This window comes from Stomoxys calcitrans, chromosome 5, assembly GCF_963082655.1.
Source record: "Stomoxys calcitrans chromosome 5, idStoCalc2.1, whole genome shotgun sequence".
NCBI classification, from domain to species: Eukaryota; Metazoa; Arthropoda; class Insecta; order Diptera; family Muscidae; genus Stomoxys; species Stomoxys calcitrans.
Genome location: NC_081556.1, coordinates 18,016,857 through 18,041,896, shown reverse-complemented (window position 1 = coordinate 18,041,896; position 25,040 = coordinate 18,016,857). Strand labels below are relative to the sequence as shown.

The 25,040-nt window shown below is 35.9% G+C and overlaps 3 protein-coding genes across 5 annotated transcripts in view; 2 read left to right on the top strand and 1 right to left on the bottom strand.

Moving 5' to 3' along the window:
- LOC106084340 (zinc finger protein 277) overlaps window positions 1–25,040 on the top strand; it is a 212,485-nt gene that overhangs the window by 32,915 nt on the left and 154,530 nt on the right. Inside the window, exon 3 of the mRNA XM_059369233.1 lies at window positions 19,607–19,664. The gene's annotated coding sequence lies outside the window, so the exon portion shown is untranslated. The remainder of the gene's footprint in view (window positions 1–19,606; window positions 19,665–25,040) is intronic.
- LOC106084342 (uncharacterized) overlaps window positions 1–25,040 on the top strand; it is a 207,880-nt gene that overhangs the window by 28,310 nt on the left and 154,530 nt on the right. For both annotated transcript variants that reach the window (XM_059369234.1, XM_013247957.2), the window contains exon 2: window positions 19,607–19,664. In XM_059369234.1, coding sequence (XP_059225217.1) covers window positions 19,607–19,620 — 14 coding nt within the window. In that variant the 3' untranslated portion in view covers window positions 19,621–19,664. The remainder of the gene's footprint in view (window positions 1–19,606; window positions 19,665–25,040) is intronic.
- The window catches only part of LOC106084339 (putative fatty acyl-CoA reductase CG8303), a 176,231-nt gene that overhangs the window by 23,465 nt on the left and 127,726 nt on the right, over window positions 1–25,040 (bottom strand). Inside the window, exon 3 of one of the 2 annotated variants that reach the window (XM_059369232.1) lies at window positions 12,517–12,555. The exons of the other annotated variant lie outside the window; for it this stretch is intronic. The gene's annotated coding sequence lies outside the window, so the exon portion shown is untranslated. The remainder of the gene's footprint in view (window positions 1–12,516; window positions 12,556–25,040) is intronic. 2 annotated transcript variants of the gene reach the window in all.

Below are 25,040 nucleotides of genomic sequence, written 5' to 3'. Positions count from 1 at the left end.
TTTCAATCACGATATTAATTGGAAAAAGTTCAGATTTAATAAAAAAAACGATTGGATCAATTAATTTTTTAATAGAAAACTGCCTTAAATACAACCGTAATTGAAAAAAAATCATTTTTAATTTAAAAAATTATTGATTAAATTAATTTTTTTTAATTAATTTTTTTATATTAACTTTTTAATTGAAAAGATTTTCGTGATAATTTTTCTGTGTAACTTACTTGCTAAAAGATGTATTATGTCAGGCTTAAGATTTGTTCATCTAAAAAGATGGGTCTGAAGAGGAACACCTCAGGGAGTTGTGTTGTCTCTCCTAATATGGAATCTAGCCATGAACAATATATAAATGTCTCTTGGACAAAAAAGATATGTAAGTGGTGGCGTTTGTTGGTGTTCAAAGGATATATTTCTGAAGGCACTACGTATGACAGCGAAGTTGGCATTCCAAAGTGGCCTAGGAGTAAATCCGTCTAAGATGGAAATTCTTTCAATGCAGGAGGTACAAGTAAAGTACAGTGGCATCTGTCTTCTTGGGAGGAAAATTGTATTAACTGAAAGGTCAAAACACCTGGGGGTTTTACTGAAGGGGAAATTGGTTTCTAATCCATCATTTGGAAATGAACGAAAAATGCAACTCTTGCCCTCTACACCTGCAAGAGAGCCCTCGGCAAAAGCTGCATTGTGAGTTGGCTATATCCTGCAGTTGTCCGACTTATAATCCTGTATGGTGTTTTGGTCTGGCGGATAACGCTTCAAAAATCCTCCAACTGTCAAATACTCAGTTGGATCGATAGGATGGCTAGTTTGTGAAATTCTGCCGAATTAAGGATGGCACTGTTTGATATACTTAATGCCTCTGAGAATTGTGTCCAGTAGAGGTATGCACGTGGGTTGTGAGTAGTCGTATCACGCGTGAATTACATGTGAGTCACGGGATTCGTGAGTGAGATTTAAATCGAATCACGTGATCGTGCATGAGCGTGATTAAATTAAAATTCTTCGTGTGTGAGCATGAATCACGACCCACAACGCTAATCACGACTTAAGAGAAAATCACGAACCACGAAATATTACGACTCATAAGAAAATCACGACTCAGGGTTAGTATTCAATTCTGCTTTCGGAAAAGCCGCTAAAATGTTTAATTGTTTTGCGAGCGAAATTTGACAGCTTTCAAATAATTTTGTTTCCATATCAAAACACGTTTTTTTATCTGCACTTATTGTTTTTGTGCGTGAGTAAAATTTTTAAGTCGTGAGCGTGCGTAAATGTGAGTCGACATAAAAAAGTAGTGCGTGAGCGTGCGTGAATATTGTTTTTGTCTCATGCGAGTGTTTGAAAAATCACTCACGTGAACATTTCTAGTTTCTAGACAAATTGTTCCGACAAGGGAGTTTTAGCTTTGGGAACAAGGGATTTAAGCTTTGGTCAAGCCACGGCTACAGACACTGAGTTATCTTCGATACTATGCCCGATATCCCAAGGAGTGAGGACTACCGATTATCTAAGCTGATACTTGATAAAAAGCGCCGTACTACTATAACTGATAGAGCCACTAGGAAGTACAATTTCTCTGGTAATAGAAGGTATGTAGACTTCTAAATATATGGATGATCCAAGAATGAACAGTCATTTATGTTACTCTTTGGATTGCACTCCACAGAACTGGAACTGGGCACGATGAGAAAGTTATCCTGGCGGAGATCCTTGTAATTAAAAATGTGGTGGTTGGCATAAATATTTACTCAGACAGACAGGCAGAAAATAAACTTTGAAAAATGTATGTCTGGAGTCAAAGCCAATCTTGACTTTCGCAGATTTCTCAACGAGATCGACATTTGTGAGGTACTATACCATGTAAAGACTTCTCCCCAAAGAGGTGTCGCACTGCGGTAAGCCGCTCGGACTGGGAGGTCCCTCAGCATTGAGCTTAAGCTTGAATCGGACAGCACACATTGATATGTGATGGGTAAATTTTGAGTTGTAACAGACACCTACATATCCTTGCCGAATATGGTGCAGACCGCACCATATATGAATATAGTTGCCACATAAACCAAACTTCATCTTTAAGGTCTTGAACCCACATATAGGGCCCATTTATTGCCCGATTTCGCAGAAGTACATTAGATGTGTTTTAGATCCTTTCCCTCCAACCAGTTTGGTCCAGATCAGACCATATTTCGATATAGCTGCTATGTGTTCATGAATGGTGCATTTTTTTTTATAGGATTTTGACAATGGGTAAGCAAAGTTCCACTCGGCCGTATTTAACGCGTTTTTAAATTGTTTTTAGAAATTTTATCAAATGTAAGAGTTTTTTTTTTGAGGAATTTATTAAGCGTGGAAGAAATGCAAATATTTTCATTATATTATTTCTTCTTATTTAAATATGAGTGGAGAGCATTTTTTAAGAAATGATTTTTTTGTATAATGCGTTAGAATGTTAATTTTAATGGTATAGACAAGTTTTCAAAGATTTTTAAATGCTAAAGTATGCTTCGGCAATCATTGGCATATCTATTAAGAAACAAAAGAATAAAGTAAACGAAATGAATAGAAATATCAGCTCTTCTATTCGTATCCTTTTGTTTGAAATACATTTTATTAAGAGTTTTTTTAATGGGAATTTTATGCAGACACATGAATTATTTTGAAAGATCTCGATTTTTCTGACATATACATAAGTGGTAATTAAAACAGTGTGGAATGATGGCTTGATCAAAAATAGTTAAGGCTAAAACAGAATTGGCGCTTTGAGTTGAAAAATACACTTCGGCAAACAAATGTCAAGAAAGCATAGTGCAAAAGATTTAAAGTTTTTGACCTTTACGTCCAAAAACATTACTTCACGTATGACAACACAGAATGATTTCAGTGGTCAAAGTTGAAAATCCTTAAACTTTTGCGCGTTACTTTTGTGGCATTTGTTTGATTAGTTGCATTTTTCAAAACAACTCTCTTCATCGCGCTCATCCTATTTTGGCCTTTTACACCAGAAACACCAACTGGTCATTTGACCGATTATTGAAATTCATTCGAAGAAAAAAATTTTTTTTTTCGGAAATTTATGTAGCATTTTATTAAATTGGTGTAATTTTTAGCTTTAACGCATTCTTCTATGCTATAAAATTTGTTCACGGAGATAACTATGTGGTATACCTAGATTGACTTACCCATAGTATAACATTGTACCACTGTCCGCAAAATGTTATCAAAATACTATTAAAACCAAAAATATATGAACCCTTTGATCAAATGGAAGCACATTTTAACGGTATTTCTTCGAATAAAAAACTCTTAACTTCTCTTGGGATATATTTAATTTTTCTACAATTAACGTGAAACTGTAGTAGTAATTCATCTTTTATATGAATACTAGCTAAATTCGGCCCCTCCGCTGCTCCTTCCGATATTTGGACATAAATTATGATGTAATATTCTACTCCAAAATACCTTTCATTTGAACCCCATATAGTCATGGGGGGTATTGGAAAGAGTTTGAGGGTGGGAAGGCCCTCATTATTAGGACCTAATTTATAATGTCATATTTATAATCTACTCCTTCATTTGAGTTCCATATTGGCATGATCGTACAATATGCCTATTTAGGGAGTTTTGGGGTCGGAGAGGTCCCCTAGGCACTTGGACCCTATTTTTAATGTCATTTTCATACTCTACTCCAATATACCTTTCATTGGAGTCCAATATTTTCCCGATCAATCCACTTTTGATTATGGGTGGTGTTATGAGGGCAAGGGGGAGGGTCCTCCCCCCTTTCGATATGAAAAAATTATGTAGCTTATATCTTCTTCCGGACCAATCTACACAATTTGTGAACATTTTAAGAAAATCACGAAATCATTTTTATATAAAGAAAATCTATATATTTTTCTATATTTTTTTTACCGAAATATATTTAATTTTGATAAAGGAGCATAATTTTAACAAAAAAAATTTCAATCTTAAAATTTTCCAGCTAAAAATCAACTTAGTCATTTCGATCGGTTTGGTCTAACTAGGTATATAAGAAAGCTGAGTCATATTTATCTTCTCAGACAGCCTTTAAATCCCTGGAGAACGTATTTCTGAACACAAAAACCGCCCTCGACATTCGCAGATCTCTCAAAGAGATGACTGAACAGTTGAAAATTCACCGGTTCTGGGTGCCGGGCCACAGAGATATCACAGGGAATTGTAAAGCGGACGAGCTTGCGAGACTAAGAACTACCCTACACATTCCAGGGATACTGGAATCTGTGGGTATGCCTCTAGCGACATGTAAGCTAAGTTTTCAGGACCAATCCCGAAGAACAACGAATGGGAGATGGTCGCATAGAGGGGGCTGTGAGCATTCCAAAACTATGTGGCCTAATCTTTATTTGAAGAGGTCTACCGCTTTGCTGTCATTGGCTAGAACAGACGTCTCAGCCAATATGTCCGTCATGACAGGTCACTGTTTAATCGGAAAACATGCTGACAGACTGTGGGTTGCCAGTAACGACTATTGCAGAAGCTGTGAGGACATCGAATAAGCAGAGACTATAGAACACCTTCTGTGTGTGTATCCCGCACTGGCAGTTGAGTTCCATTTTAGGTATTCATTTCTTTGAGAACCTGTCTGATTTACCAGATGTGAACATTCTCAAGTTATTGGGCTTTTTAAAGCGATCTGGATGGACTAGAAGGCTTCTTCCTTCCTCTGTTCCTGTGGTATCACAATGGGCGAAAACGTCTGCCACTTAAACCTAACCTAACATCAAAGTGTAAATGATATAATTTTACGATTTTTTTTCTTCTTTGGAAAGATTGATTGATTTTAGTTCAAAAAAATTTCCATGCAATTTAATTTATTCATCTGCGAAAAAGAGACTTAAGAAACGATTTTAATAAACTACACTTAACTTTGCATGGGTCAATCATCCCCAATTCAGCAGTCTCTGGCGAAACTAATACAGTTTTACTATCTCCTACAGTTGGGGCATGACTAATCATTTCATAGTATAAACCTGTATGGTTTTTTAAACATGTTTCTGATGAAATCTTACCAAGAAAATCAATGCCAAAAAGAGGTTGATAACCGCAAAATTGATTTTAGAATTTTTTGAAAATTCCATGATTGAATTTTGTTATAAGGAAATAAGATTGCTAACAATGACAGTCTTTGCAAATTTTTCGAAATTTAAAACATTGTGATCGGATTAAAAATTTTCTTCTATGGCTCTTTAATTAAAACCAAGTATTTCATAGAAAAAAAATCGGAATGTTAATACAGTCTTTGAATCTCATGGAATTTTGATCAAAATTATGGATTTTGGGGATGTCATGAATTATTTAACTTTGCGTCATTATTATTATGGACGAACATATATACCTATCTACAACAACCAACTCAAAATGTGAAAAAGGTTCTTACTTTAAGGGGCCCGTTTCAATATTTCTAAACCAAAAATTCTAAAAAATGATGCAATTTTCATCTCTTTCGAAAGCAATACCTGTTATTATAAAAAACACATATGGTGAGAACAGATACTTGAACTGAACATATGATATGTCATTTTAACCAGCTGGAGGGCAGGAAATTGTTGCTAAAATTCCGCACATTAAAATATTTCTGCTTTTCAATAGCTCATACAATTAACCGGCAACCTGTTGCCACACTCATAATGAACGTTTGTCATGGAATGAATTTTAATTCCCCAGACTTTGTGTCTAAGAAAGTTCAAAACAACAGGTTTTGTCATTTCACCTCAAATATTCTTAAAAAATATTTATTTGCTATTCCTAATAAACATGACGCATAAATAGATATTCGAATAAACTCCTTAGTCATGGTTATATGTTTAGTTTTAACCCCAAAAAAATGGGGAACATGAGACAATATTTGTCATGTGATTTGTAAACATTTCCATTTAGCCCATGATTTAAAAATCAACTGGTATTTATTTCAAAAACAAACTAACAACAACAATAACATTTAGAATCATGTTCATATGCTAATGATGGCAGTGACTAAGGTAATTTTTCAAGGTTAGTATATGGTTTGGCCAGAACAATTTCACAAAGGGTTTTAGTGCAAATTTTTAGTTTTTATAATTTTTTAGTTTATCATCCGTCTATTAGAAACCTTATTATGGAGTTACAAGTATTTTAAAATTTGATACAAAATGTTGGGTTTTGATGGATTTTCATTTAAATTTCAATTTCATGCTTATTGAAAGAGTTATAAGCATTTTGAGCTTGAATTATCAATGCGAGCTTGGATTGCCGAGTGGTGATTGCAATTCCTCCAGAATCTTTCAAGGGTTGTTACTGTTATCATATTGGACAAAAATTGTCCTAGTGAGTCTGATTTCAGACTGTCACTTTCATATAACATAAGGAGTTTCAAGCATTGTAAGTTAACAATTTCGAGTTTACAAATTCAAGAATTGCATATTTCCTCACAAACAACCATAAAGAAATAGCGCACAGTAGGAAAAATCGGAAAAACTAGTAAAAAAATATGTCATTTGATGCCACGGATGGGGATAAATCTTCAATTAGTTAGAGCCGAGGTGTTAACGAGATCATGTGCAAGATTTCAAACCTGTACGTGGTCCGGGAGCCTCTTGATAGGCCTCTAAAGTTGGTTACCTCATCACTTGAAACATATGTTCTCGCTGCCAAATCTTTTGCTTTTACACAATCATTCATTGATATATACGTTCCTTTGACATTCACTCCAAAATAGGGGAAAAATTGCAATTTTCTAAAAACGAATTCATGGGTCCCATGACATTAATATAAGGGAAAAAGTGTCAAAAGGCACGCATTTTATAACCATTCCTATGGGTCACCACCATAAATAAGCTATTAAGGATGCTGACTGAGGAGGGATTTGAACCCGTCTGCTATGCAGATGATGTTATAATATTTATGATGGATAAGGATCCGAATTAGCTATGTAGGATGGCCGAAAGGGTCCTGCAAATGGCATACGAATGGGCTAGCCGAGAGAAGACTGAAATCTGCCTGTTCACGAGGAAGAAGAAGGTGGGCCACTGTTCCCTTTGGCACCACGTTTCCTCAATAGAGCGATTTCTATATGTGAGGTTGAATACTTAGGAGTGATCTTGAACAGGAAACTGAGTTGGTAGTTTCACATTCAGAATCGTATTTAGAAGGTTCATAGATGTAAGACATTATGTAGATGATAGTCTATTGGTTCTACAGGAGAGTGATTAGACCAATACTTACTTACGCCTCAGTAGTTTGGTGGACTGCGATGGCTATGAGAATGGATCGATTATAGGTGGAGCTCATACCATTGTGGTATAATCAAGGCGACGTTAGGAAATCAGGATGGAAAAGAAGAGGTTTCCGATCGGATACCTGTGATGACACTTGAGATCGAGTGCAAGACACTGCTGCCAGAGGCACAGTCTTGGGCTGACGGAACTCTGCTATTGTCATATGGGACATCATGCTATATTGATGGATCAAAGCTGGAGAACCCAGGGACTGAGATCTGTTTCCGACTGCCTGACCATAGTCATCAGGGGGATCACGGAATGCGTTAGGTTGTGTGGTGTTAACTCGAGGACGTCGAGTGCGAACATCCTTACGTACAGTGAATTGGCCATCAGGGCAATAACAACCATGACGGTAAGATCACGAACAGTCTTGGAGTGTAAGAAGGAGATTAACGCCTTCTCTGAAGACCAAACGATCCGCATCGTTTGAGTGCCGGGCCACAGCGGAGTAAGAGGTAAGGAAAGAGCATAAGATTTGGCAATGAAAGCCAGTGTATTGTCGTCAATAAACTTGGCTAACCCGAAACTTTTCGGGTCGACGCAGTCCATGTTAAGGGCGTGGGTGTGAAACAGCGAAACCGTCGGTAGGACGATGAAAGTCCTATGGGGAAATCCGGATCATGAGAAGACGAGGCTATTTCTGGAAGGAAGTTAGAAGGAGGTCAGTATAGCTTTTGGTATCATAACGGACTACTGACACATAAGACTACGTATCCACTTATGCCAAATCGGTGAGGCAAGTAATAGCATGTGTAGGACATATAGGGAGGAATATGAGACGTTTGAGCATTTTATATGTCATTGCCCGGCTTTCGCAGCTAAAAGACACCGGTACTTAGGTGGGGATACAATGCCAGCCATGAACCAACTTAGGGGCATGGGATTTTGTAAGTAGCACGTAATTCCCGACTTTGATATTCTTTTTCAAGGTTACCTTTTTATTATTTAGAGCGCACAAAATGTTGGACCCCACCGTAGTGCAGAGGTTAGCATGTCCGCTTCTGACGCTGAACTCCTGGCGAGACCATCAGAAAAAAATTTCAGCGGTGGGTTTCCTCTCCAACATTTGTGAGGTACTATGTCATGTAAAACTTCTCTCCAAAGAGGTGTCGCACTGTGGCACACCGTTCGGACTTGGCTAAAAAAAGGAGGCCCCATTATCATTGAGCTTAAACTTGAATCGGACTGCACTCATTCATATGTTAGAAGTTTGCCTCTGTTCCTTAGTGGAATGTTCATGGGCAAAATTGCAATTTTGCACAAAATGCTGATTATTGGCTTCGGTGTATATTCATAGTGGTATGGTATGTCCTATTTCATATCAATGATCTACTATTTAAAACTGCAACAACCCACCAACAATCACCAACAATTGGTGATTTATTTTATGTCAATGACCTACTATTTCAGCCAATTAAAGGAATTGCAAGCATTTTAAGTCACATTATAAGCTGGCAATATGGCAATGAACATCCTTCTAAGGAACCGCGAAGACTACTTTCAAAATAACTCACTAAGAAATCATAAAAGACTAAAAATCAACGGGAGGCATGGCATGATGTAAGCCATGACCTACTATTTAATTCAATTAAATCATTTAAAAGCATTTTGAGTTAAATTGTTAGCTGACATTATACCTACGAACTTCCTGCTAAGCAACAGCGAAGACTTCTTTAATATCATTGACCTCCTATTTAAGCCGGAGATCTCCAGTTTGAACTGTTAAAGTTTTACATGCCTGAAATATTGTACTTTGGTAATGTTGCCCGCATCTGGTGAGGGGATAATATGTTTTAATGTTATTGCTGAAATTCCAACCCAGGCATATATGGGAGCATATTCTAACTAATGCGTTATCGCAGACCGTTTAGGTTCCATTAGATAATTGTGTCAATGTGCAATAGCACAATATCCCATTGTGATACCATAGGAACAAGGGAAGGAGAAAGTTTTTTTTTTGTATCAGGTAAAAGTCGCTTAAAAGTCTAATAACATATGTAGGAATGTTTAAGTTAGATAAATCGTAAAGGTTTTTAAGGAAATTAGGGCCAAAAGTGAACAGTTTCAGTTCAAACTATCCCGAAATTTGTGGAAAAATTTCTTAAAAATTTGCAACATCTAGAAATTGTAAACTTAAGCAAACCGATGAACATAGGTTCACTATACCGATCAACTTAGAATCACTATGCTAATCGATTTAGGATCCCTATACGATTTAGCCATGTCCATTTAACGTAGGCAAACCGATGGACATATGTTCACTATACCGACCAACTTAGAATCACTATGCCAATCGATTTAGGATCCCGATACGATTTAGCCATGTCCGTATGTCTGTCCATGTATTCTTGTCATCAAGGCATTTGTAAGGGTAGTTTATTACACTTTCAAAGAAAAAAGTCTCCCGAAAAAAGTCTCCCGTAATGTAATGTGAATTCTGACGGTTAAGCAAAATGTCTCGCCATTTCGTTTGGAACACATCGAAATATCTAGCCATGTACATTTGTCCGTCTGTCCATTTAGAATTATTCAGCTATCAGGGACAATAGCAGGCTTTGAATACAGAAGTAGATTTGCCAGACTTCAATATCAATCTGGTAGTCTCAAAAGACTTCTTTCTTCAATGCAAGCTTATAAGGTGGGTGTTTAATTCGCATTCAACACTACAGTCTCTTCTTAAAAGCAGCCTGTCTCCAGAAAAAGACTAAATACATAAGGCACCGGGATAGATTTTTTGAACAAAATCACCCGCAAAATATTAACTTAACACATCAACAACGGCAACAGGTTTTAATGAATGAAATACAATACGCCGCCACATCGTAATAAATATAAACATATTTACAATTTAGACGTAATATCACAAAAACCAGTTTTTCGAATTTCCGCATGTATTTATTATTCCAAAAACTATATTAAATGTATTTCTAATGGTCAATAACATGCATATTAACACAAAGTAATAAAATAATATACGATTCAATAAACGTACGTTTTTAATATCGATATTTATTTCGCAGTTAAGCCAAAAAACGAAGTAAACGACAATTTAAATAAAATCATTTCCAAAAAGCCATTGAACTTTCCGTTTATCAAAAAAAAAAAAAATTAATGAACGACTAGCCAAAATGTGTCGACGCCGTTGACTAAGGAATTAGCTAAGCCAAGTACTACGAAAGCAAAGATTAAAAAAATGCCTACAGTGTTGGGCTAGTATAACCATAAAATCTTCAACCCCTTTTGCAGTAACTTTGTGTTTTGTTAGTAAGACTTTTTTTGGGCTTATGCAGACCATGAAGTCTTGGGGAACTATGCCATTGTTATGGGAATCTTAACCAATGTAATCAAATTGCATATTTACCTATGGTACGAATATTTTTTTTCCAAAAATTAAATAGGTTTTAGTTTTGGCGGTAACCACGTCTTAGCTATTTAAGACAATTTTGGTTACACAAGTTCAAGGTGAGATTTTGTTATGCCAGAAACGAAAGTTACTATTGCAAGACAACAAGCGACACGATAAGGTTAGATGAGTTTTAAGTGGTAGTCTGCAACCAACTTCACGGAACCTAATTTTGTTCATTGTGCTTCCAAAAAAAAAAAAGATGCCTTCTCTCTCCTACTGTTGATCCAGCAAGATCGCAGTAAAAAGCCTAACAATTTACCTCGATTTTCCCAGTCTTAGTTCTTTAGGGCAGATTCCAAGGCCCACATGGTCATCTAATATGAAACACACATATTCGATCCTAGTTCTTTGGAGTAAACCCAGCCCAGAAAATGGTATTCACAACAGCAAAAACTGATTGTTAAAAGAGCAGTTTTTATCTGCTGAAAGTGGGAAATAGGGAATGGACATAGCCATAACTGCTTATTTAGTAAACATACGTCTGTTGTTTTAGCAAACATTTCGTTCTTCTATTTTAAATAACCACATCTGTTGTATTATTTGCAAAATCTACAAGAGCACTGCAGGCTATTCTACATATGCAACCCATAGTTATACAGATTAAGTGGGGGGACATCACTGCGGTATAATCGAGGCGACGATAGGAAACCTAGAAGAAACGAAAGTGGTTTCGGATCGGATACCTGAGACTATACTTGAGTTCGAGTACGAATGCGAACTGCTGCCAAGCGGCACAGTTTTGGATTGACGGTGGTTTAGGTTCAATAGTAGTACTTTTCATCAGAAAGCGGCTCAGACAATGTATAATCCACAAGGACAAAAACTTTTGGCTTTTGGTTTTCCAAACACCTTTATGTCCCTTTATCCCGCAGGTGTATATGATATGCTGATACACGCATAGTATAACAACCGAAGCCAGGAAGCTAGTCATTTCGACACAGCTTATAGTACAACCGGTGATACATTATCAGGTCCTGGCGATTTAAAGCAGTCAACATTTTTGATCGCGCAAAAAAATTTAAATCGATCTAGCCATGGCCGTCCGACAGACAGACGAACTGTCTGTCCGTCCGCCCGTCTGTCGAAAGCACGCTAAATTTGGAAGGAGTAAGGCTAGGTGCATGAAATTTTGCACAAATATTTCTTATTAGTGTAGGTCGGTTGGGATTGTAAATGAGCCAAATCGGTCCATGTTTCAATATAGCAGCCATATATAGCGATCTTGGTTCTTGACTTCTTGAGCTTCTAGAGGGCGCAATTCTAATCCGACATCCAACAATTTTGCCACGTATTGTCTAAATCAGTACATAACCTTATATAGCTGTCGTATAAACCGATCTCCCGATTAGACTTCTTCAGCTTCTAGAGGCCGCAATTCTTATCTGATTTGGCTGAAATTTCGCATATGTTCGCATCTTCTTCCAACAACTATACCAAATATGGTCCAAATCAGTCTAAACCTGATATAGCCGCCATATAAACCGATCTTCTAATTTTACTTTTTGAGCCTCTTGAGGGGCGCAATCATTACTCGATTTGCCTGAAATTTTGGACGTGGTGTTTTTCTATGACTTCTAACAGCCATGACAAGTACGGTCCATATCGGTCAATAAATTTATATAGCTCATATATATTTGAAAAGGTCATTCAAAGAACTTGACAAATGCGATCCATGGTGGAGGGTATACAAGATTCGGCCCGGCCAAACTTAGCGCGCTTGTACTTGTTATTGTAAGTATTGCAAAGAGTATGCTTGCAGAAAGAGTTTTTAGTAATGTATAATACTAAGAAGATATCCGAGGTATTTTAACTTACTATGAGTTTATGAACAGGGAGTTGCCAATAAATATTTACCTGAAAATGGAAGAAAAGAAACTATATTTAAGGATGGAATAACACAATTTAAATAAATATATGATAGATTATGTTTTGTGACACACCAAAGACAATAATTTTTTTTATTCAATGGTGATAGCTTAATGTCAAATGAAAAGGAACTAGTCAAATTAAAATATTGGGTTGCCCAAGGTTGCCCAAAAAGTAATTGCGGATTTTTCATATAGTCGGCGTTAACAATTTTTTTCACAGCTTGTGACTCTGTAATTGCATTCTTTTTTCTGTCAGTTATCAGCTGTTACTTTTAGCTTGCTTTAGAAAAAAAGTGTAAAAAAAGTATATTTGATTAAAGTTCAATCTAAGTTTTATTAAAAATGCATTTACTTTCTTTTAAAAAATCCGCAATTACTTTTAAGGCAACCCAATATATGCCCCCGATATATGTTCCGATTCGGACCAAATTTGGCAAGGACATTGAGTGGTCTAATAATTACAAGTCATTGTTTGATATGTAGAACAAAATATTGGTATTTTTGGTAGCTATATCCAAATATAGACCGATCTGAACCATATACGACACGGATGTCGAAAAGCCTAACATAAGTCATTCAACTCAACGACAACTCACTCTCTCAAATTCTCAACAACAACTCACTCTCTCAAATTTTGGAGAAATCGGACAATAAATGTGCCTTTTATGGTCCCAAAGTCTTAATTCGAGAGATCGGTTCATATGGCAGCTATATCCAAATCTGGACAAATCTGGGCCAAATTGCAGAAAGATGTCGAGGGGCCTAACACAACTCGTTGTCCCAGATTTCGGCGAAGTTGGACAATAAATGCGCCTTTTATGGGCCCAAGACCTTAAATCGAGAGATTGGTCTATATGGCAGCTATATCCAAATCTGGACCGATGTGGGCCAAATTGCAGAAATATGCCGAAGAGCCTAAGCCAACTCACTGTCCCAAATTTCGATGACATTGGACAATAACAACGCCTTTTATAGGTCCAAAACCATAAATCGAGGGAATGGTCTATATGACAGCTATATCCTGATCTGAACTGATCTGGGTCAAATTGCAGAAACATGTCGAAGAGCCTAAGATAAATTCGCCTTTTATGGCCCCAAAGCCTTAATTCGAGAGATCGGTCCATATGGCAGCTATATCCAAATCTTTACGGATCTTGGCCAAATTGCAGAAAGATGTCGAGCGGCCTAACACAACTTGCTGTCCCAGATTTCGGCGCCTTTTATGGGCCCAAGACCTTATATCGAGAGATCGGTCTATATGGCAGCTATATCCAAATCTGGACCGATCTGGGCCAAATTGAAGATGGATACCGAAGACCCTAACACAACTCACTGTCCTAAATTTCAGCAAAATCGGATAATAAATGCGCCTTTTATGGGACCAAGATCTTAAATCGGCGGATCGGTCTATATGGCAGCTATATCCAAATTTAGACCGATCTGGGCCAAATTGAAGAAGGATATTGAAGGCCCTAACACAACTCACTGTCCTAAATTTCAGCAAAATCGGATAATAAATGTGGATTTTAGGGGCCTAAGTCCTTAAATCGGCGGATTGGTCTATATGGGGGCTATACCAAGATATAGTCAGCTATAGCACATCTTCGAGCTTAACCTGCTTATGAACAAAAAAAGAATCTGTGCAAAGTTTTAGCTCAATATCTCTATTTTTAAAAACTGTAGCGTGATTTCAACAGAGAGACGGACAGACGGACGGACATGGCCAGATCGTCTTAGATTTTTGCAACGATCAAGAATATATATTCTTTATAGATTCGGAAATGGAAATTTCCATGTGTTGTAAACGGAATGACAAAATGAATATACCCCTCCTCCTTCGGTGATGGGTATAAAAATGCTAATATTGAATGTATAAATTAATATTTCTGCAGTTATTTAAAACACATAAAATCTTTAATTTACATAAAAAACGTCACAATGATTTACTAAACTCTTAATACTGGTTTCGATGTAACATGTGCACAAAATTGTCGACTAAATCAAATTGAAAAGTTTTGTTTTGAATTGAAATATATGTATATATACTTCCTAGTTACTAAACAAACGACATTTTTTTTAAGCTAATGGTTTGACATATCAAATACTATAAATGGTTAATTAGTAATATGAGAAGATTGAGGAAGAGGGAGATAGTGAGGGAAAGAGAGGATGGGAACTGTTCAGGCAGTGGTAAATTCTAACCCCTCAACATATATTTCTTGAAAACACTCTTACCTCTTGATGTTGTCATTAATTTATTTTATTGAAAGATTTCCAAAAACAAAACATTTTACTAAAAATTTCCATTGCTACATAAGGGGTTAAAATTTACCCCACTTCACAAACTACGCAACATATTTCAATCCACCAGTTAAACGTTTTAACTGCTTTAAGATTAGATTATATTTAGACTAGATAACATTTAGATTATATAGCATTTATATTAGATACAATTTAGATTAGAATAGATTAGAAAAAAATGCCTGCAAACTTAGTGCAAAAATAAAACAAGACCCTCATATTTATCATTTAAATATCTTCCACCTACCGATTTGCAATCATGCGGTCAAGTTGTTTCTTTGTTTTTAGTTAAACTTGTTTTTTTTTTATTTTTTAAGTCTGTTTTAACATTCAGAGTATTTGGTTTTATCGAAAATATCGCAAAATGTTGAATACATAAGAATTTCTGTGTTTATTTCCTTTTTTTTTGTACCATTTTCGCAAATATACTTTGGATCGTTGCTTTGAAGCAATATCATAATTTGGACAAAAACAAGTTATACGATTCACTGATATGCATATGCATTATTCTAAAGTGTATTTTTTTCATTTGGTCTTTTGATCTTTAAAGAAAGCTTTCACAACAGTGCTTCAAATGCTTATTTGAAACTTATTGGTCTTGGTTTGATGTTGTTTTAGGTTAGGATAGTTTGGGTTGAAAAGAGGGTGCAGATATTAATCTGCCTCATGCCACCATAGATATACTATACATTTATATTGGGTTGCCCAAAAAGTAATTGCGGATTTTTTAAAAGAAAGTAAATGCATTTTTAATAAAACTTAGAATGAATTTAAATCAAATATACTTTTTTTACACTTTTTTTCTAAAGCAAGCTAAAAGTAACAGCTGATAACTCACAGAAGAAAGAATGCAATTACAGAGTCACAAGCTGTGAAAAAATTTGTCAACGCCGACTATATGAAAAATCCGCAATTACTTTTTGGGCAACCCAATAAAATGGCGGTCCTAACGACCGTTTCGCTGTTCCACAGGGTTGCATGCACATTCATCGCCCACGCCCTTTGGGTTAACCAATTTTATTGACGGTAGTCCTCTGGCCTTCACCGTTAAATCATCTGCCCTTTCATTCCCCTTTCTCCGTTATGCCCGGCTCTCAAATGATGCGAATTTTTCCTTCCTCAGGGAAGGCTTTAATCTCCTTCTTTCACTGCAAGACTGTTCGTGACCTTACAGTTCTGGTTGTTATTGCCCTTATTGCCATTTTACTGTAGGTAAAGATGTTTTACACTCGACTCGACTGCGGCACGCCGTTCGGACTCGGCTATAAAAAGGAGGCCCCTTATCATTGAGCTTAAACTTGAATCGGACGGCACTCATTGATAGGTAAGAAGTTTGCCCCTGTTCCTTAGTGGAATGTTCATGGGCAAAATTTGCAATTTGTCCTTGCACTAGCTCCACACCTCCTAACGCATTCTGTGATCGCCCGGATCTCCGCCTGTAGGAACGTATTATGGGCAGAAAGTCTAAATCAGATCCCAGTCCCTGGGTTCTCAATGCATTTATTACCCGTTTTCGCTGAAATTTGGGATAGAGAGCTGTGTTAGGCTTTTTGATATGCTTTATATGGTCCAGGTCTTTCCGTATTTGGATATAACTGCCATAGAGACTAATTTCCCGATTTAAGGGCATTTATTATCCGATTTCGCTGAAATTTGGCTAACTTTAATACGCGATGGCGGCCTTCCTGAATATTGAGGGGGCATTTAATAACGAGGAAATGGGTCGACAGCCACCGCTCTAAGACACACGGGGATCCATCCCACTTTCTCCCTGTGGATGGACTGTATGCTACGTGACAGCACAATCAACGCGGACTTTGGAGAATGGTCAGAATACGGGTGATAATGGGAACGCCTTAGGGAGGTGTTTTCTCGCGGATTCTCTGAAAAATAATGATAAATGAAATTCTCCTGGATCTCAACAGGGATGGTGTTAGAATGATAGCTTATGCGGACCATGTCGTACTACTGAAATTAACAAAGTTGTGTTGAAAATCATCGAAATCATGGAAAGGTCACTGTTGAGATGGGCTACAACAAAATTGAGGTTGATAGAGCTGGCCCTTTTCACTCGGAGATACAAGTTGCAGGTTTTAAGACTCTCGTCTTTGGACGGTCATCAAAGATGGCTCCAAGATGGAGCTAGGGAACGGATCGGGGTATACTACGAGACACACAACTTCGGGGTATACTACGCTCTTTCAGCCAGAGTTCTGTGTCATAACGATAGCCACAAAAGATATTTTACGAAGGGATTTACCGTCTTCTAAACTATGGATTTTTTTTCCGTATGACGGCCCTCAAGGCATTGGGTTCGAGTACACTGAGATTGAAGTGCGTGGCGGAGTGTTTGAAATATCTGAATAGATTCCGGGCTCACGACATAGCACTAATTTCGTTTCCCGTGTACGTTAATCTTGTAATTTCTACTTAATCAACAAACATTTTTCTAAATAAACATTTTTGGATTTTAAATGTCTTCAAGCTTCAAATATTTTATCAGCTGACACAAAAAAAGAACATAAAGTTTTGTTTTTACTGAATTCTACTTAACGTTTACGGTCGACAGACTTTCGTTAATCGTTTGCATAGGTTTTCATAAGGCAAAACAAAACAGCTGACACGGCTGTTCTACATTTACGAGATCATAAACAGGCCTTTAAGGTAATATATTTGAAAAAATTTTCATGTATGTGTCTTAAGTCTTTTGTATTTCTAGAATGAGAAAAAATCACCAAGGATATTTTTTAATTTAGTTAAGCTCTTGCCTAAGCAAAATATATTTTTTACTATAAATAAGCATTTTCTCATACAAGAGGAAGAAATATTTAGTTTTTTTTTGGGGTTATGCATGTGTCTTAAGTCTTTTGTATTTCTACCATTGAATTGAACAAAAGCTTATTATTATTATATGGTTTTTTGTTTGTTGTTGAGATAAGCTTTTGCCTGTTTAATTGATGTTGAGGGCATCACAAAAATTTAACCGTTTGCTGCACTTTTGCTTAAATTATTAAATTAATTATTGTTTAAATATTATTATTATTTAATTGTTAACAATTCATATTTTGAAATTGAAAAAAAAAATGTCCGTTCTTTTGATTATGCTCTTATGAAATCATCATGGAGTTTTTATCTAAAGCAAACGATAGACGTTAATTTGAGATTCAGTGTCTGGTTGTCAATATCGAATGTTGTTTTTTTGTAGCCACATTCTCATGTGGAGGTGACGATCCTCGTCAAGCTCTTGTATGTATCCAAGCTCGTTCTGGTCCAAAGGATTGATTACCGCGGTAACAGGATGGCCATTGGTTATTTAAATGCGCCAATAACACGCCTTGTCATATCGAGCATCAGAGGCACTCAGTATGAATGGTTCATTAAAGCAATTCATGTATGTCTCTTAAGTCCTTTGTTTTGGGGAATTGGAGTACAGTCAAAGCCGCATATATTACGATTTAGTGAAATATGATGAAAATAACCATTAATTCTTGGGATTATTCAATGCAATTTTAATCGTTTAAGTAAAAAAATCCCTTTACTGAAAATACCCTTAACTAAAAAAGTTTTTACACCCCAAATTTGTTTGTTTTATGAAACTTAAATCGCATAAGTGAAAAAGTTATTTATATGGGAATTTATCAGCACTTGCGAAAACCTATATTGATAGTTGTATTGCTGATGATTGTGTCTAACTTTTACAGAGTTCTGCTCAGTATTGATCTTTTTCAAGTTTTTTCATGCACAATTAATACGTTGACGTGAAAATTCGTCTGAACTTATACCCTTAACTGAAAAAGTTTTTACACCCCAAATTTGTTTGTTTTATGAAACTTAAATCGCATAAGTGAAAAAGTTATTTATATGAAATTTTATCAGCACTTGAAAAAACTCGCGTCATTAAGAAAACTTGGAAAAACGTATTTTGATACTTGTATTGCTGATGCTTGTCTCTAACTTTTAAAGAGTTCTGCTCAGTATTGATCTTTTTCAAGTTTTTTCATGCATAATTACTACGTTGACGTGAAAATTCGTCTGCATTTATGCTAATATCGCTTAACAGATAATTAATTTCACTTATCCGAGTGACGCTAAACTGAAAATTTCGGATAAGTGACCAAAAGGATGCATTTTTAGAGTTTCACTTATCCGACTTCAACTGAAAATTTTTTTAAAAATTATAAAAAAAAGTTTTAAGGTCGAAACTTAAAGCCCACATAAGGTCCATAAGAATCCAAAGACAATTATATTACGTAAAAATTATTACAACCAATACACAAAAAAAAACACTGTTTTGAGAAGATTCTTCATTTTTTTCAGCAAAAAAATCTTGTCTATTTTATAAATAGTTTTCTTCCTCTGTGGTAGTCTTACGAGGAATTATTACACTTTATTTTTTTTTGCCCCTGTTCCTTAATTAAATTTGCATTTGAATTTTTGTACATTTTTTGTGTTTGAACTATTTTTTTAGAGTTTTAAATATTTGTGAGCTTTTTTTGTCGTTTCCAACTGTCTAATCATTTTATTTAAATAAAGTTTACCCGTATTATATTCAGTATTTTATGGTTTTCTTTAATTCAAGGAGACTTATGCAAACATAAAATATACGGCGTATTGTTTTTATTAATTTGTTTATATATATTTTAAATAATTTTTAAATATATTTATTTTATTATAATTGTATTTTGTGTGTAAATCACTCTCACCGTAATAAATCTTTTTTTTTTTTTTTTTTGTAGCACAACCGTTTTGATTAAGAACCGTTTTAACACTGAAACATCTCAGCATCCAACTCAGGTTTGTAAAGTTATATTTCGAATTCATACAATACACAATTTTTCAAATTTCATAGAGAAAAAGAGAATGAGAGAGCAAAAAATACTGCCAAAACTAATATAAGACATAAGCACACACAGCATCATTGTTCACATTCTTGAATAGCATTAAAACAAAATCAAAAACACCAACATCATTCTGAATCTGAGAATAATTCACCTAGATATTATTTAAATTGAAGGCAGTTTGTTTTTTCTTCTCGTTTCTTCTCGAATTATTTTCAATTTGAATGCAGAAAAAGCGGAAATACTAAAGAGGAAAAGCAAAACGGAAGGGAAATCTCTGATAAATACCGTTAATATCAAATGTATTGGTATAAGTTGGTAAACCACAGAATCAAAGAGAAATTACAAAATACAAAAAAAATCTAGGCAAGATTCTAGGGGTGAATGAAACAAAAAAAAAAAACGAAAAAAAAGAAATAAGCAAAAAACCAAAAAGAATCAAAAAACCCAAGGTTGTTGTGTGATAATCATCTTTAGTTTAACAGAAAAGAAGCAACATGAAAAAGAATCACCTTTTTTTTAGACAAGAAAACTATACACAGATGTGCGTTCAGCTTCACACACACACACATCCATATAAGCTTATATGTGTAGTTATGGCTTTTTAAGGGTATAACAACGTGATTGGCTTTTTAAAAACATCTGCCTTCATTTCATTAGCATACAACGATATGTCTTCAAAAGTATATTTCTTCAAGCTTGCATATATATGTATGGCATATGTATTGAGCTGTCACGAGTGACTATAGTATAACAATTTTTGAATTTTTTGTTTTTTTTTGCCATAGCAGAATTCTTTAATGCCAGTGAGAGCATATTTAAATATTAATGGCCAACAGACAGATATACCATTTTCGTATACGGAAGCATTTCATTAAAGTTCCCTCCACGGCAACAACCGCAGCGTGACTATTTTTCTTATGTACATATTGGCCAATGCTCGTGTGTTCTTTCTTATCACCAAATACGCTTTTATTCGCGTGGTGTATTATCCATCCATAGATGATGATTGTGATTTTGTTGAATAGCTACGCTGCTTTGGATGTCTATTTGAAAATCATATGTATTCGCATATTGTTTAGGTGAATGAAAGAATTAATTAATTAAAATTAATTGAGGAACTTTTTGTATGAACTTAAATTCTTGTAGTCGAGATGTCTACAAGAAAAGTGGCTATTGTTTATGTGAAAATGTGTTTCCTAAGTGATTTGTTTATCACAGATATGTTTATGATAGGAAGATATATGAAAAATTGCCGAAAACATTTATCACACTTTAACTATGTGTGGTATAATGCCGCACTTTGATAAAACAAACATTGAATAGTTTTTGGTTATTATTTCAGTTGAAACATATATTTTACACCATAACAAGAAGTTAAAGTTGAAAATATATTTTGCTACATTTGGGGGTCATGTACAGGGTGGCTGATGAAAGCCGCTACCAAAAAAAAATGTAATAACTTTTTTTCTATTTAATAATAATAATTTAATAATTAATTTAATTAATTAATTAATTAATTTAATTAATAATAATTTAATAATTAATTTAATAATTTAATTTAACATGAATAAAAGAAAAATGTATTCCATACACCGAAAAAAAAATGTAGCAATATTCATCATTGTAGCAATATTCATCAGCCACCCTGTATGTGTCTTAAGTCTTTCGTATTTCTATAATTGAATTAAAAGAAAGATTGATTATGTTTCTCGCAAATAAGTGCTTTGGAGTTGTTCTTGTTGTTGTAGCCAAATATTCATGTGGGACGGCAATAACCCGCCTTGTCATATCGAGCATAATAGGCACTCAGTATTTGTGCAAGAGCCGGTGTCGCCCGGCCTCTCACTGAGACTTTCCGCTCGATACCGCTGATTGTCCGCGACTGCCGTTGCAGCTACTCCGCATGGAGCATTCCCCAACCGCAAACTGATCTTCTCGTGACAGCGGACCTCAACGTTCCAGCCTGTGTGGAGCTCTCAGCTATCCCGTGCCGGGAGTAATTAATTGATATTGAGTGCATTCTGGCGAGGACATAAGAAAATAAGTTCAGCTATGGTTATCCCTAAACAATTGCTGAAGACATTTGCAAGGTATTAAGCCGGTCGTGTATACTTCTCTACTAAGTGATTTCCTATCATTGAGCTCCAACTTGAGTCGCTATTCATGCAATGAAATGTTTATGGTTAAATATGCAATTTCAATCCACCGCAAAAATCAGGCAAAATTTTGTTCTAAGCATATGGCAGGAGGCCCTTTTCCTGAAACCACACCAAATAAGCTTATTGACCAATCGTGATAGTGTGGTAATTAAATAAATGGTTTTTTTTGGTAGAGTACGATTCTGACATCGGAGTTTGTGCTTGAGATTGTAAAGTGTTTTCCAACGAGAGGTGTTACTTTGTATCACCAGGTATTTCGGTAGCTTTCACTTTTTGACATATGATAAGTAGAAACCAGAGCTGCGGAGTCGGGCAATTTTTACTCGACTCCGAATCCGGAAGATTTAATTTTTTTCTTCAAAATTTTTTAAAAATATAAAAAAAAGTTGAAAAAACTTTATTTCCTGTGGCGATATGCTTTTATTTCCAAAGCTAATATGCTTTTATAACAAAAAATTATTTTGTAAATTTTGTAGGACCATTAAATGGATTTTAATGACTTTGACATAAAATCGCATCTGCTTTCAAAATTAATATGCTTATCGCCATTAATTTATTGTTATACCCTTCACCATAGGATGGGGGTATACTAATTTCGTCATTCTTTTTGCAACTCCTCGAAATATTCGTCTAAGACCCCATAAAGTATATATATTCTTGATCGTCATGACATTTAAAGTCTATCTGGCCATCAGTCTGTCTTTCGAAAGCACGCTAACTTTCGAAGGTTATTTGGATCAAATTTTTAATTCGAAATTCGTATTCTACTCCTGAATACCTTTCATTTGAATCCCATATTGTTCTGATCGGTACACTTTTATTTTTGGGTGGTACTTTTGGGGAAGCGGGAGGGTGATGTCCACTTCCGATATCAAAAAAAAAAAGAATATGGAGCTTATGTTTCCTTCCAGACCATGCTACACGATCTGTGAAAATTTGGGTCAAATCATACTATATTTAGGCACAGTTGGCATATAGACCGATCTCCAGATAGAGGGTCTAAAGCCCACAAAAGCTTTATTTTTTAACCGATTTTGCTGAAATTTGGAACAGTGAGTAGTTTTAGGCCACCTAATATAAGACCTAAATTTGGTTCAGATCGGACTATATTTGGATATAGCTGCCATATAGACCGATCTCCCGATTAAGGGTGTGAAGCCTGTAAACGCTTTATTTTTTAACCAATTTCGCTGAAATTTAAAACAGTAAGTAGTTTTACGCCTCCTAATATAAGACCCAAATATGGTCCATATCAGACTATATTTATATATAGCTTTCATATAGACTGATCTGCCGATAAAGGGTCTGAAGCCCATAAAAGCTTTATTTTATACCCGATTTCGATGAAATTTAAAACAGTGGGTAGTCTTAGTTCTCCGACTTCCGTCCCAAATATGGCAAAAATCGGACTGTATTTAGATATAGTTGTCATATAGACCGATGTGCCGATTAAGGGTCTGAAGCTCATAAAAGCTTTATTTATTACACAATTTTGTTGAAATTTGAAACACAAAATTCAAAAATGACTTTAATTTATTAGCCCACTCAATATCCGTGTCGAATTTGGGTGCATAAGTTATCCAATTTTCACCGGATTGTGCCGAAAGGGGGTTTTCATATATACCTGAAGTGGTGGGTATCCTAAGCTCGGCCCGGCCGAACTTAATGCCTTTTTACTTGTTATATATAAGAATATGGGAATAAAAACCTAGACCAAAGACTTCAATCAACTCACAATTTCGAATTTCAGCGAAATCGTATAACAATTGCGGCTTTTATAGGCTTAAGACCTTAAAGCGGCAGATTTGCTTTTTTAAATATAGCCCAATCTGAACCATAGTCGGATATCGGGAGGCTTCAATCAACTCACAATTTTAAATATTAGCGAAATCGGATAATAACTGCGAATTTTATGGACTTAAGTACCTAAATCAGCAGCGCTCTATATGACAGCTATATCTAAGCATGGTCCGATCTGAACTATATTTGAGTCGGATGTTGGGAGGCTTAAAAAAACTCACTGTTTCAAATTTTATCGAAGTCGGATAATAAATGCGCCTGTTACGGGTCCTGAACCGGCATATCGATCATAAGGCAGCCATATATAAATATGGTGCGATGTGGGCCATATTCGTTTCGAATATCGGGGCCACTAATACAACTACATGTTTCAAATTTCTGCACAATTGGACAAAAAATGCGGGTTTTGCGGGCTTAAGATCCTAGATCGCCAAATCGGTCTATATGGCAGCTATAGCCAATTACGAAGGTTGCCTATTATATTTTGGGACTGTACAACACTTGTGTTGCAATCTGGCAACTGACAGCTCTATCGTAAAGCTTGACAATTTTGAGGTTATACGTACTCAGAAAGTTTTAACATACGAGTGCTATTTGTGTTGTTTACAGTAACGTAAAAGATTCATCTGGCCCAAAAAAAAAATGAATAAAATTGAGAACCAACTTTCGACGTGGATTAACTTAACAACATGAAGCTTCATCAAGGACCAGTGTTTATCGATGGTATGGTGAATTCAACTGAGGCCGTAGTTCACCCCAAGACGAATTTCATGAATGTCGTCCAAAATCAGTTATTGTTCCGAAAACCATTAATACTGGGCGCCGACTGATATTGCAATATTGCATGTGACCTATAGTGGGATTGATACTACCTTAGGCTTTAGTGGGACCAGCATACATTCAATATTGCATGAACATTTGACCGTCAAAAAAATTTGTTCGCGTTGGATACCACACAATTTGTCAATCGCTTCAAAAAAAGGGTCGTGTCGATTGGTCGAAAGAAACACTCCAGAAATACGATGGTGTGCTCAAAACACGTCTATGACATCGTGGCTGGTGATAAGTCGTGGATTTACGCGTATGAGCCCGAAAGTAAACAGCAGTTGACTGTATGGGTGTTTCAAGATGAGCCAAACCCAACAAAAGTTGACTGTTTTTTCGAAAAACTGGACATCGTCGTAATCGTACCACTAGAAAAGTCAATTCTTGGTGGTACACAACCATTTGTTTGCCAGTTTTCTTCCAAGAAATCAGGAAAACCAACCGCCGAAGACGGTTCACTCTTCGCCACGGCAATGCGAGCTCGCACACATCGGCTCAAGCAACTGCATTTTTGAGCACTCAAACCATCGATTTGATGAGTCATC